Raw genomic sequence first — 13,989 nt, forward strand, 5'->3', positions numbered from 1 at the left:
CTGGTTTCCTTTAGCCCTTTTGTAAGACATTAATCCATTCATGAGGGCGGGGTCTTCATGACTTAGTCACTTCTCAGAAGGCCCCATCTCTTGATATCACCACACGGGGATTAAGTTTGAACATGAATTTTGAAGGGGACACAGTCAAACCATAGCAATTTCCGTGAGTCCTTAATATGCTAATGCTTATGGGATTCTGATCTCCTCTCAGCTTATGTCGAAGAGGAAGGTGGAACCCAGGAGCATGGTCTGGGAAATACTGTCATTGAAAATGTAGACTCAGTGAAGCTTTTAAACTGGGGAATGGATGTGCATTTTAAGAGATTAATTAATATCTTAAATGTATGTGTCAATATGTAAAAAGGATAAATAATATTTGCTTTTGTAGCAATTATAATATGCAATTATGGATTTATTTAAATAGCTTTTTATTTGATGTTCATCTCTCTTACTATCCCATAAATTCAATAGAGCAGGCACCATAGCTTTTTAACTCATTTGTATTATTCAACATATAAACCAGTACCTAACATATAGTAGACAATTGATAAGTATTTATTACATGTCTAGAAATAGTGTACTTTTGTACAGTATTTTCATTGGCATTACTACTAGAAGATGGAAAGGGTCTGAATTAGATTGAATGGTAAAGAAAGGAAAAGAAACATAAAATATTTAATATAGAAGGAAAAAAGGAAAGAAGGAAAAGCAAAAGAGGACTGCAACTACAGAACTAAGATAATTAAAGTACAATGAATCAAAGCAACAAATTATGAAGGAAAAGCACAATGTCCAGTAAGGAGTAGGAGCTTAGTAAATATGTCCAAGCTCTGCTTTGGACAAGCGGAGTTTTATTTAAATTTGGCATCTCATTAAGCCGTTAGAGGCAAAATCAGGGATGACGGTCTATAGTAAGAATCATTCATAGAACGAAGCTCTTTGAAGTCAGGACATGAAAATTCCTATGAAGACCATGTAGAGAAAGAACAGAAGCACGGTTGTTCTTAAAAGGAACTAATTTGCCTTAAGTAGAACTTAAAATACATAATAAGCTCCTTCTTGATAACAGGTACTATGCTTTTCTTCTTGACTCATGTTTATTTGCTGACATGATACATCGGCGTTAAAGACCATAAGGAGATTTGTCCCAAAAACAGTCCATTGATCTTGGTGAAGAAAAATTGGTTTCCCTGTATTGATAGCAAATCAAACCGTGGACAAGGATTACAGACTTTCCAATATTGTGATAAGATGAAAACAAACCCATGAAATCTGAGTAGTTTTCAAATGTGATCATTTCAAGAGTCAAAATATCAAATAAGCCTCAGATGCCTCTTTTGGAGTACCAGAATCCCCATGTATATTCTCTTGATAAAGGGGTTTCAGAGATGCACTTGAGGGTAGGTAATGATTTTAAAGATGTTCTTGAAGTAAGACATGGAACGAGGCTGGCAGATTTCCATATCCCTGTGGCACACTTAATGAGGAAAAAGGTTTCTCAATGAATAAATCAGATACATTTGTCATTTGAAAAATGCAAGACTGTGCCAACTAATGAGGACAGCCAGGATATTTGTCACAGGAAATCTTGGAAAGATTGAACTTTCCTTTGTCTCTTCTCCTTCCAGGTATGGAATATTAGGCAAAGATAACATAAATGAGCATTGGTCTAAAATTCTAGAGAATGCATAAGTATTGAAAGTTGAATGTTCTTAATACATATATTGTCATTGTTTCTATCTGCTACAGGCATAATTCTCAAGTGGTTGGAATTATCTTTGGTTTAAATTGTCAGTAGGGAAGGATTTGAAGAAAGTAGCAAGATGAGTCTCTCTGTTATTCACCTAGGTTAGGCCATGCTGGCAAGCACTGCTGTTCAAATATGTTTGACTCTGTGGGAGAGTATTGAAAAGGAAGCTATTGACTGCACACTGCAGTTGTAGAAAAAGAAAAATCCTCATTAGATATTTAATTTAAATTGAAAACAATGTCATTCAAGAGAGAAGGGAATCCATGCAGCATTGTGGAGAAACCAGAAAAGGATGTCCTTATCTTTGATTTTAAGAAATTTACTAGAAGGGCCTTAACAGAAAGAAATGAATACGTGTTTTCTTCTTGCCTTTTTTAATCCCTTTGAAAAACTGCGAATCTAAGAATTCCTCTTTTGGCTGTGTGCAGACGTGTGGTAACACAGGAAACCGGACTGTCACTGACTCAAGTCCAAATACTGGGTATAAAGCAGAGTGTTCTCTAATGTATACTGGACAGTGGCCATGTTTCAGGAAAAGGTAGATAGGTACTTCCATATATTATATGTGTAACATATTCGTGATTTCTTGTGTATATGCTCAACTCCGTTTCTGAAACACTTTCTCCATTCTGCCATATGGTATGCTCATCCTTTTGACATTAAAGGATAACTGGATAAGCAAATTGTTTCCCTTCCTGCTACTTCCTCATTCTGTTTTGTACCTATAAAGTATTCTTTACATAAATCATTGTCGTGTGTGTGTGTGTGTGTGTGTATGTGTGTGTGTGCGTGTGTGCGTTAGAACTACTTCTGGTAAATTCATGTCCATAAATTCTTATATGCTGATCTATAAATATTGCTATCAAGGTAATGCAGAGTCTGCTAACAAGAAAATCAATGGCTTTAGGGTGAAGATAGTGAGATCCAAGCCTAGGTCTACTAATTATTCTGTGTGTGACCCTATGCACATCATAGACTCACTAAACCTAAATTAGTTTATCATCAAAATGTGGAAAATAATATATGATCTATTTCTCATGAAAAAAAACAAGGTGATAGATTGTAAGTTGGTTTGAATTTTTGCAAGTATTGTATAAAAAAAAGTAATTAGTCATATTTTACACCCATATTCATTTGCTTATACAGGTAATATTTTAATATATCTACTTTAAATCATAGACTTGGCAAGTTACCAGAAATACATATTTTTGAACAGTCTAGGCGTGCTCTCTATCCTCATAAAACTTTCAGTCTAGTAAAGAAGATTGATATTGAGTGGAGTAATTAAAATATGATCAAGGTTAATTATAGCATATGGTAATATAGTCCCAAGAATCATAACCTACCTTGATGAACAGAAAGAAGCCGCTCTCCCTTTTTAATTTAAATTTTTTAAAGCAAGGGAAATATACCTTTGTGCCTTATGCAGAGGCAGCCATACATCTGAAGGCTCTAGTATAGGAGAGGTCATATAATCTTAAAAATGAAAAGGAAGCCATAGGTGTAAAGTGCACAGAAAGCAATGAGAAGAGTGGTACCTGGCCAGGCTGTGCAACGGGGCTGGGTGTGAATCTGGAACACAAGAGTCAGACAATGAGATCATATCATACTTGGTAGGTCATAGGAAAAATTCTGGACTTTGCTTTGAGGACAGAGAGGAGTCACGGAAGTATTTGCAGCAAAAGAGTGACATAATCATATTTGTGTTTTCAATAGGTCATCTAGCTATGCTGTGGAATGAGAACAGTAGAAAGAGAAACACAGGAATAAATGCAAGAGAAGATAATGGTTTGAACTAGGTCAATAGGTAGTTGAGATGAAGAAAAACAGTCTGGTTCAGGAAATGTTTAGGGTATTTAATGTTTAGAAGATGGTGATTGTTAAATGTGGAAAGTGAGAGAATTGGAGAAATCAAAATTGATGCCAAGCTTTCTGTCTTGGGAAACTAGGTCAGTGGTTCTGCTGTTTGCTGAGATTGGTCACACAGGAGGAGGAGGTTTGGGTAGAACAGTAATTGCTAACACTAAGTAAATGCTTACAACTTGAAGATACAATTTTAAGTGTTTTGTATGCATTCTAGTATTTTCCAGATGAGGAAACTGATAGAGGTAAAATAATGTGCCCTGGGTCACATAGCCAGGCAGTTTGCTCCAGCGTCCAAGCTCCTGAAAATGATAATGTGCTCCGGACCTCTCAAGAGCATCATGCCAATTATGTGCAGGTGACATACAACTTCTGAGAAATGCGCATCTTTGTAAATTGTGAGATGCCCATAAAACATAAAGTAGAAACGACGAGGGAAGTAAATCTGCATTAGACATTTAAAAAAATGTACAGTCATCCACTTACCATGTAACTTACGATAGATGAAGTGAGAGTTGGGAAAGCTGAATGATATTGTAAAGAAAAAAGGGGTACAATTAGAAGGGTAACAGTCTAGGGCACAAATTCTAACACTGTCACTCTCAGTGTCTGGGTAGAGAAAGTGACACCGCGAAAAATTGAAAGGGAAGAACCAAAGTGGAAGGATAAATGTCAGAAGAGTCGATGTCAGGGAAGCCAAAGGGAGAGTGTTTTTAAAGGGACAATATAGTTCTGTGCCCAGAACTACTTGCTAATACGTCAACTAAGGGAGGATTAAGAGGGTAGAAGGAACTAAAATCAAAACTTCCTTTAAACGTTGAAATTAACCCCTTGCTTTCCTGATGTATCTATTCTTATAACAAAGACTCCACTAACATTGAAATGAATCTCTCACTTTCCTAATATATCTATTGTTATAATGGAGACTCCACTAAACTAAAAGGAATATATATATATATATATATACACATATCTATATATTCTCTATCCTTATAAAATATATATATGCAAAAGTATATTTATATATATGCAAAAGTATATTTATATATATGCAAAAGTATATATATTTATATATATGCAAAAATTTATATATATATATATTTTGCAAGGATAGAGAAAATATAAAAGGAGACATCAGCAGATGAGAAACTTCAGAAATTTTTAGAATACAAGAAAGATGTATATGTGTTTATATAAATGCAATGTATATCTACATTGCATATATATGTGTGTACATATATACATGCATATACATATATAGTACAAGTTGCAAAGCACATTATTAGCAAGTTATAACAAAGTACCCACAAAGGGATATGAAAATAGATTATATACCACAGACCTTCTTAGAATCTTGGAAATATTGGGTACCAGGCAAGAAATTGAAGAGACTTAGTATTGAAAATAGGAAAACTGACTGAAAGTCTCTATATACATAGTAACATGGCTATACCCCAGGCAGAAGACCAGAATATTTTTCTCCAGAATATTTTTCTGGAATATCTTTTGGCTTGCTGCCAGATTACCCTGGACTAAAACCTATCAAGCCTGCAAAACTTCCAGTTAGCTTTTGAGGGTTTCATTCTTCAGTATAGGAAGACAGTCAGGGATCACCAGATATTTGTGGACAACCTTGACCATGAAAAATGAAAATCAAAAGAAACAAGCAGAAAGTAGAACTCAAATAACACAGGAAGCCAGGGAAAAAAGACAGAAAGTCTGCAGTTAATATCTTCTGAGAAAATGAAAATGATATGGCACCTTGAGACACAAATAGGATACTATGAAAAAAGATCATTCAGGAAACAACATACAACTCTTGTAAGTAAAAATACGCTATTAGATAAAGGGTAAGTCAAGACATGTATTTAGGAGATAAAGTTGTGAAAATCTCACAGAAAATAGACTAAAAAGACAAAAACATGGAAATTTCAAAAGAAAAAAGTACTTGAATTGTAGGATAAGTCCAAGAGATAGGTCCTTCATCCAGTTAATAGAAATCACAGAAAAATGATTTTTTTTAAAAAAAATGAAGAACTTATCAATTAAATAATAACAAAAATTTAACAGAATGCAGGATAAATGCTTCCAGAGTGAAAGGGCTTATCAAGTACCTAGTATGATAGATTAAAAAAATGCATCAAAGCATATTTTCATGAATTTTCAAGAGTGAGGAAAAATAAAATTCTAAAATTTTCTGGTGGAGAAGAATGTGGGTGTGAAATAGGATTTTGAATAAGAATGGAACTTAGTTTCCCTGGAAACTAGAAAATATAATAAATAAAAAATTTTTTATTTATAAAGAAAAGGTATTTCTGACATGCAAGTCCTCAAAAAATATACCTACCATAAATCCTTTTTCAGCAAGTGAACAGACGTTATGTTCCACAAATGAAGGAATAAATCTAGAAAGAAAATGACATGGGGTCAAGAAAATGGGAAATATAACACAGAAAAGAAATGAAAAATTCACAGGATGATAGTGAAGAGAAATTCTAGGATGACAGCTGGAAAAGCAACCACTCCAGACTAAATCAAAAAGATATGTTATTCCTCAAAGGTTACTCCAGAGTGGAGGTTAAGGGGAGTCATGGAGTAGCACTACAATCAAGTTGTTTAGAAATTCAGGGGGAAAATCCCCTACAAAGTTGAAAGTTATCACGTATGGGGAGCATAAATCAGGAATAGAAGAAATTGTGATTGCAAGCCCGTAAACTAGAAGCCAGAGTCATCAATGAGAGCATGGGAATGTACAAGAGATTGGTAAAGGAAAGGTGTGAGGACAAGTAGAAAGATATTAATACTTTCTACTTAATACTTTCTAATTAATAGAGCATGAGACCATCAAATGGACAGGGATTTTACAAGATGAGAGAAGAGTCACAGTTTTTAGAGTGCAAGGGGGACAGCAATACCACCTTCCAACCAGAAATTGGCTAATCAGCATGTGATGTGAGAAAATCAGCATGCTCCACTTTTAAAGGCTGTAAGGTATCTAATTACCTTAAGGGAGAACCAAGTTCTATTTGGGTCTATGAGGATGGGAGTGAGGAGCATTCAATGAAGAGAGACTGAGCCTCAATAAGGATGTTTATCATGGTATAGACACAACTGAAGAATTCCCATGGAGCAGCAGGGAGAGAAGAAGCTGGGCCAGGGAAGTAGTTCGGCCTGTTGTGGGATGAGCAAAGAAATAAAAAAGATGACTAGAAGAGTTTGAGTTAATGAATGGGAAAGTGCCCTAAGTGAATAAAATTTCAAAAGTTTTGGTAGACAGTGGACACTGGCCAAATGGTTTAGGTTCAGGGCTGGATATTCTGTTTTTCCTCTTGGTTCATAATTTGAAATGTGCAATGACAGCAACACAGACATCAAGAAATAGCCACAGTGAGTGAGAGATGTTGGGCAACAAGAAGCATGAACAATTGATTTATTATTCCTCTGTGGATACAGAAGCGAATGGGTGTGTGCCTTGGGTCAGCTCTATTGCATCACTGGGAGTGGGTTAATGTGACTACTAGATACTCAAATTAAAAACCTGGAAATCTTTCAAGACCCTCCCCTCTCTCCCACAGCCTCTCTTTCCACCTCTCATTTAATCTATCATCAACTTTTAGATTCTGCTTCTTAAATATCTTCCCAATCCATCACTTCTTTTTATCCTCGCTGCCACTACCATAGTCTATGCTATCACCACTTCCCTTTACAACCGCAATAATCACAACAAACATTTACTAAGTGCCTATTATATATAATATGTTAGATACTTATGAGGGTGCATTTACTGGGTGCCTACTATGTGCTAGATGCCAGGTAATGACATGAAAGACATCAGTCCTACAATCAAGAATTTCAAGTAAGGTTATGTAAAACAATAGTTACAAAATCTTGCAATTCTGGTTCCCAGAAATGAAAAGAACAGGAGTTGGAGAGACAGAAAGTAATGGAGAAGAAAGGTCATCTTTTTAAATGTTTTTATTCAGCCTTCTACAGATTACCATGTGCAAACAATCATCTATAAGTATTTATTCATGAACCTGTCCCTAGAATATCCTTTTATTAATGTCAGAAGTTGAACAATGAAAAAGGATCACTTTAGGCTGAACATCTAACACCTCTTAAAGCATGTTCTACTTGATTGCCACCAAATATTTTTTTCTTCTAACTTTTATTTATGTTCATGGGGCACATGTGCAGCATCGGTTACATGGGTAAATTGTATGTTGCAGAATTTTGATATACAGATTATTTCATCACCCAGATAATGAGCATAGTACCCAACAGGTAGTTTTTTGAATCCTCACCCTCCTTCCACCCTCCACCCTCAAGTAGGCCCCGGTGTCTTTTGTTCCCTTCTTAGTGGCCATGTCTGTGCAGTGTTTAGCTCCCACTTCTAAATGAGAACATGCAGTATTTGGTTTTCTCTTCCTGCGTTAATTTGCTAGATAATGATTGTCTCCAAATTTGACTTAACATGAGCAATTTTAAAAACAAAATGCTACATTGTTTTTATAAGTGTTACTAATTTCTGTGTAAGAAATAAATTTGTGTTACTACGTAAAAATATATTGGCAAGTTAAATGCAAGTTTCAAATTCATGTTTATGAAGTTTTAATTCTGTGGTTGGCAAACTGTACTGTGTACTGTAAATTTAAGGATAAGTGAAACAAGATCTCCTCAGAGAACTTGCCTGATACATGGGGAAATAGCACACACAATTGGGAAAACAATATGATTAGTGGTCTGGGAACTCAGAGGAAGATGCTACTCATCTTTCCTGGGAAGACATTCACAGAGATAGTGACCTTTTCGTTAAAATAAGTTTTTCAAGCAATTATCAGTAGCTGATGGTGATTAGGAGGAGAGTCCCAAATATATTCATTTATTCATTCATGCTTTCATTTGTTTATTCTACAGTTGTTGTTAAATACATACTATATATCAAGTACCAAGATAAATACAAGAATGAACAAAATAATCACTGCCCTGAAGAGGCCTTACTGCTTAGGAGGAAAAAATACTTGAAAAACAGTAGATTGAATAAAATGTTGAAGGTGCCATGACAAAAGTCTTTGCAAAATTTCACGGTATTTGGTCAGTTTAACCTAGAGGAATAGGAGAAAGGTGTGTCAGGAGTGTCACAGGAATTTCTACCATAATTACAAGTTGTTTTATCCCATATTACAAGGTTCATAAAGATAGATCCCCATTTGGAAGTGAATAACCAGTCCAATTATAATCTGTAGTTCCCATGGAATAAAAACTCCATGAAAACAGGGTCTTTGTTCAATGCATCGCTGTCTCCACTAGAGCAGTGCCTGAAACAGCTGTTATTCAGTAAATATCTATTCACTGATGAAATCTGTGGGCTAAAAAGAGTACATCATAAACTTTGGGATTGAAACATGAGTATTTTTACAGAAATGGGAGAAATGTTTTTTTCCACAAATTCTGGAAGTTTCTCTTCTGCACTGTAATTTGTGTAAAAATAGAAAACATAGCTCCATGTTTCAAGTGAGGAGGTAAGCATCATAGTAGCCTAGAACTGAAACAGGATTGCATCCTAATTCGATTCTGCCATGCCAAAGCTGTGTGATGATGGGAAATCTCTTACACTTTTTGAGCCCATTTTCGAATTTGCTAGATGGGAATAAAACCTATTTCACATACCTCGCAGGGCTGTTTAAGGATTTAATGATACAATGCATGTGTGTGTCCTACTTTAGAGTATTCTAGACTATATACCAAAATTAAATTTCTAAGCTTTAAATATTACAAGAATGCCTTCCGAGGGCACTGGATAAGCTGTTTTGTTTTTGTTTTGTTTCTGCGTTTCTCTAGTGCAGTGCCTGGAGATGACCACCAAACAGAAAATCATCGGCCGTCTGGTGCCATGCCGATGTTTCCGAGGTGAAGAAGAAATCATCTCCGTTTTAGATTACTCCCACTGCAGTCTTCAGCAGGTGCCAAAGGAGGTCTTTAACTTCGAACGAACATTAGAGGAGCTTTATCTAGATGCCAATCAAATTGAAGAACTACCCAAGGTAACTTTTGGCAACCTAAAATATACGATGTAAATGAGTATTTCATAACTTTCAAAGACTTTATTATAATGATAATGTGAACTATGGGCTCCTATCTAGGTAACTGACAAGTCATTGAAATTGATATAACTTCCCCCAATATTCTCATTACCTTTTAATATTACTCCATTTATGATTTCACAGGCCTCTGTTAATAACAAATTGAGCTCTATGGAAACCACCATTTGATGGATTATGCCTCGTTATCTTCATTTAAAATGACCTCTATAAAAATATAGAGTAGAGGGTTGAGATCAATAGTTTATGTTTAGAAAGAAAGGAAAAGTATGACACTACTCCAGAACTGAAAATTTGTATGTTGTATATTAAGGTGACATTATATTACAACCTTGAATTGTATGCTCTAAGTCTAAGAAATGCTTTTACACACATTAATGCCATTATGAAAAACATGTTTTTGTACCTGTATGTAAAATATTTGATTATTACAAGTAGCACTGGATGTATGTGGCATATAACTAGTAAAAGGTTTACTAGGAATTTGAAACTATCAAACTTTGTGCACATGCACACACACACCCACACACGTGCACACCTGCACAGACACACTGCCATTATGGCATTGTGCCATGCAAAGAAAACCAGGTCTCCTGTGACCTTATTCCTTGTTGCTAAAAAGACTGGATGATAAGAGATTAGCTAAAGCAGATGAAGACCACACAGCAGAGAAGTTCAAAATCTAAATCAAGGAATCCTAACAGTCACCTAAGTAAGTAACCCAGATTATGTAGTTAGCATGGTATTTACCTGTGAAGTATTTATACGGCTGAGAAGGGAAAAAAAGTCATGAACTCAATTTCTGTTGCTTATGCTAAAAAGTAAAAATGTATATTAAATATCCAGTAATCAGAAAAAGAATCTTCCACAATAAAAACTTGAAATTAATTATCAGAATCTGATATTTCAATATGCTGATCAAAATATGAATAATTATTTTTATTTAGAGTTATAAATTATCACTTGCCAGCCTTTTGGCTAAGATCAAATGTAGAATTATAAATTATGCTGTTTACATAACACTTCAAAGTTAAGAACTTTTTAACATGTACTTCAAAAACAATATACTTCATTTTTGATGACCTGTGTATTGTGTCGTCTGGGATATTTCCTTAGATGACACTATACACAGGTATAGTGTATTTTTTAGGGGTAGGTCAGGCCTATAAAAAATATTATTGACTACATGGATTCACACTAGGATTGCACATCAACTAAAGCCTGGACTGAAATGGACTGTCTGTTGGACCGGATGAGGAACTACTTGAGGGCAAAGATGGCGCCGTATTCATCTCTGTTTCCTGGTACATGGGCAGGCATGATGAATTTCACATAATAGATACTGAGTCTCTGTTGTCCCTGACTGATAGAACAATGCAGAGAACTTTATATGCCACAGGACTTGATTAGCAAAAGTATATAAGGTTGAATAAGTCATAAATGTGGTAACTCATTCTAATTTAGGAAAATAGACATGGGGGGTGGTGGGTTTCTAGATCAGGCCAATCTAGGATTGCCAGAAAAAAATAGAGGACACCCAGTTATATTTTACTTTTAAATTCAGAAACAGACAACATTTTTGTAAAATTATGTCCCAAATTTTGTATGGGATACATTTACACTAAAAATTTTTTTATTTACCTGATGTTCAAATTTAACTTATCCTGTACTTTTATTGGCTAAATCTAGCAACCCTAAGCCAATCTGGTCATTTTAAATCTTTTTCCATTTCTATGCAACGAATTTTGTAAGATAGGTAGTAAAAACGTGAGTAATTTATCAAGCAAGTATTTATTTAATATCCACTCTACTACACAATACTTGAAGTTTTAGGGGGCTTACAAGAGAAATAAATCTCAATCTCTGCCCTTCCAGATCTGACAACCTAATTACAGAGAAAAACTGAAGCATTAGAGGCAAGTGCTCAGTGATGTATAATCGGAGCTAAAGAGCCAAGTACCACTGTAGAGCGTATGTATAGAGAAGAGCTCCATTTTTGGAGAAGTAAAAGAAGAGCTTGACCAAAAAGCACAGATGGAAAATTTAAGATGCATCAAGAGTTGAAGGGAGCCGGGCGCGGTGGCTCACGCTTGTAATCCCAGCACTTTGGGAGGCCGAGGCGGGCGGATCACGAGGTCAGGAGATCGAGACCACGATGAAACCCCGTCTCTACTAAAAATACAAAAAAAAAAATTAGCCGGGCGTGGTGGCGGGCGCCTGTAGTCCCAGCTACTCGGAGAGGCTGAGGCAGGAGAATGGCGTGAACCCGGGAGGCGGAGCTTGCAGTGAGCCGAGATCGCGCCACTGCACTCCAGCCTGGGCGACAGAGCAAGACTCTGTCTCAAAAAAAAAAAAAAAAGATTTGAAGGGAGCAGAGTTGTGAAGGGTCTGGAACTGCAGGTGCATGGATGTGGATGCAGACAATATGTAGGGAGACTGGGGGAGGACTCAGGTTATGAAAGTTCTTGAAAGTCACATAGTATTGTTTGGCTTAACGCATTGATAAGATAATTCCATTGAAAAGTCTTATACATCAAGGAACTCACTAGGATCCTAAGTGGGCTTGGAAGAGAAATTTTAAGATATTTTGTCTGTTTGGTTAGTTAAAATAATTGACTAACAATAATTAAAAATAATTTAAGTACACCAAACACTTAATATATTTTACCAGTGTATTACAGTTAAGGAGAATTTATTATCCTTTATCATTGACCTACCTTATACATTTCAAAGAAGTTTTACATAATCTTTTAAGGTTTCTGTGAGTTTCAAGGTTGAATTTTTTACTTTCATAAAACAGCCATGTAAGCTAGTTTCCCTTAAAGTATCTGATATATTGAAATATGATCTAATGATCTGATATTGAGGTATGATCCAAACAGTACATAGATGTATTTGTGCATTATTGGAAAAAAATAGGAAATACAAAAATGAAAGGAATAATGTATCAGAGTTCATTATATGTGTTTCACGTAACAGAAAACCCAACACAAACTGACTTTACAAAGAAATAGGTTTGATTGGCTCTCGTAAGTGGAAGATGCATCTCAGGGCAGTAATCAGAGGCGATGTGTTTCTATTCACCTTGGCAGGAACAAATTTATTCTGAAGCTGACTTTTCTCATGGTAGCAGAATGGCTGCAGGAGTTCTAGAGTTCACCTCCACAGCATCCAAAAACAGAAATATCTGACTCCTTAAAACTCTTTCTGAGAAGGACACAAAATGTCTCACCTAAAGTTCTTCAACTAATTTGTCTGCAGATCTCATTAGCATTAATTGTGTCACATGTTTACTGCTGATGTAATTCCTTTGCTATCTGAGTACAGAATAAGCTACTATAAGAAAAGTGGGATTACTGTGATTGGGCTAAATAATAACGGGTCACCTCTGTAGAGTTCTGGCTGCTGGCAGCAGTACAAGGGGAAGGGGTGGAAAGGGTAAAACAGCTCTTGCAGAGATAACCATAATGTGCACTATAAAGAAACTGCTATAAAATAATTATTTCAAGAGGAAAAATGGCTCAAAATAAAAAACTATGTATAAAGTTTTTAATGGCCTATAGGCAGAGCATTGAGCTCTTTAAGGATTTAAATCTTTTTTTTTTTTTTTTTTTTTTTTTTTTTTTTTTTTGAGACGGAGTCTCGCTCTGTCGCCCAGGCTGGAGTGCAGTGGTGCAATCTCGGCTCACTGCAAGCTCCGCCTCCCGGGTTCACGCCATTCTCCTGCCTCAGCCTCTCCGAGTAGCTGGGACTACAGGCGCCCGCCACCACGCCAGGCTAATTTTTTGTATTTTTAGTAGAGACAGGGTTTCACCGTGGTCTCGATCTCCTGACCTCGTGATCCGCCCGCCTCGGCCTCCCAAAGTGCTGGGATTACAAGCATGAGCCACCGCGCCCGGCCAAGGATTTAAATCTTTAAAGTTAGATTAAATAAAAATTACTTTTGTCTGCCATTTTATTTTATGGTTTTCTTTGAGTTGTTATTCAGATTTGTTGAATAATAAGATAGCCATTTTTATTCTTGATATTACATCAAGTAAGAATTATCTTTTATATATGTATTTATTCTTTGCTTTCTGATATTGTACACAGAGAATATTATAATTGGTCATGAATCTCTACTATAGGATGTTATATAATACAACGGGTAGAGAACAAAAAGTCAAGGTAAAAGGCATTAAGGAAGATATATCAAGAGTGTGTCAGAAAAGATACAATAATAGATATGAAAGAACAGGAAGTATTTTGATTAGGAATAGTTCAATCTGTGTGTCT

General features: G+C 35.8%; 1 protein-coding gene across 6 annotated transcripts in view; it reads left to right on the forward strand.

The window, feature by feature from the left end:
• The window catches only part of LRRC7 (leucine rich repeat containing 7), a 643,523-nt gene that overhangs the window by 190,039 nt on the left and 439,495 nt on the right, over positions 1-13,989 (forward strand). For all 6 annotated transcript variants that reach the window (XM_063625223.1, XM_063625216.1, XM_063625222.1 and 3 more), the window contains exon 3: positions 9,455-9,657. In XM_063625223.1, coding sequence (XP_063481293.1) covers positions 9,455-9,657 — 203 coding nt within the window. The remainder of the gene's footprint in view (positions 1-9,454; positions 9,658-13,989) is intronic.

The sequence above is a fragment of the Symphalangus syndactylus genome, chromosome 12, assembly GCF_028878055.3.
Source record: "Symphalangus syndactylus isolate Jambi chromosome 12, NHGRI_mSymSyn1-v2.1_pri, whole genome shotgun sequence".
Taxonomy (NCBI): Eukaryota; Metazoa; Chordata; class Mammalia; order Primates; family Hylobatidae; genus Symphalangus; species Symphalangus syndactylus.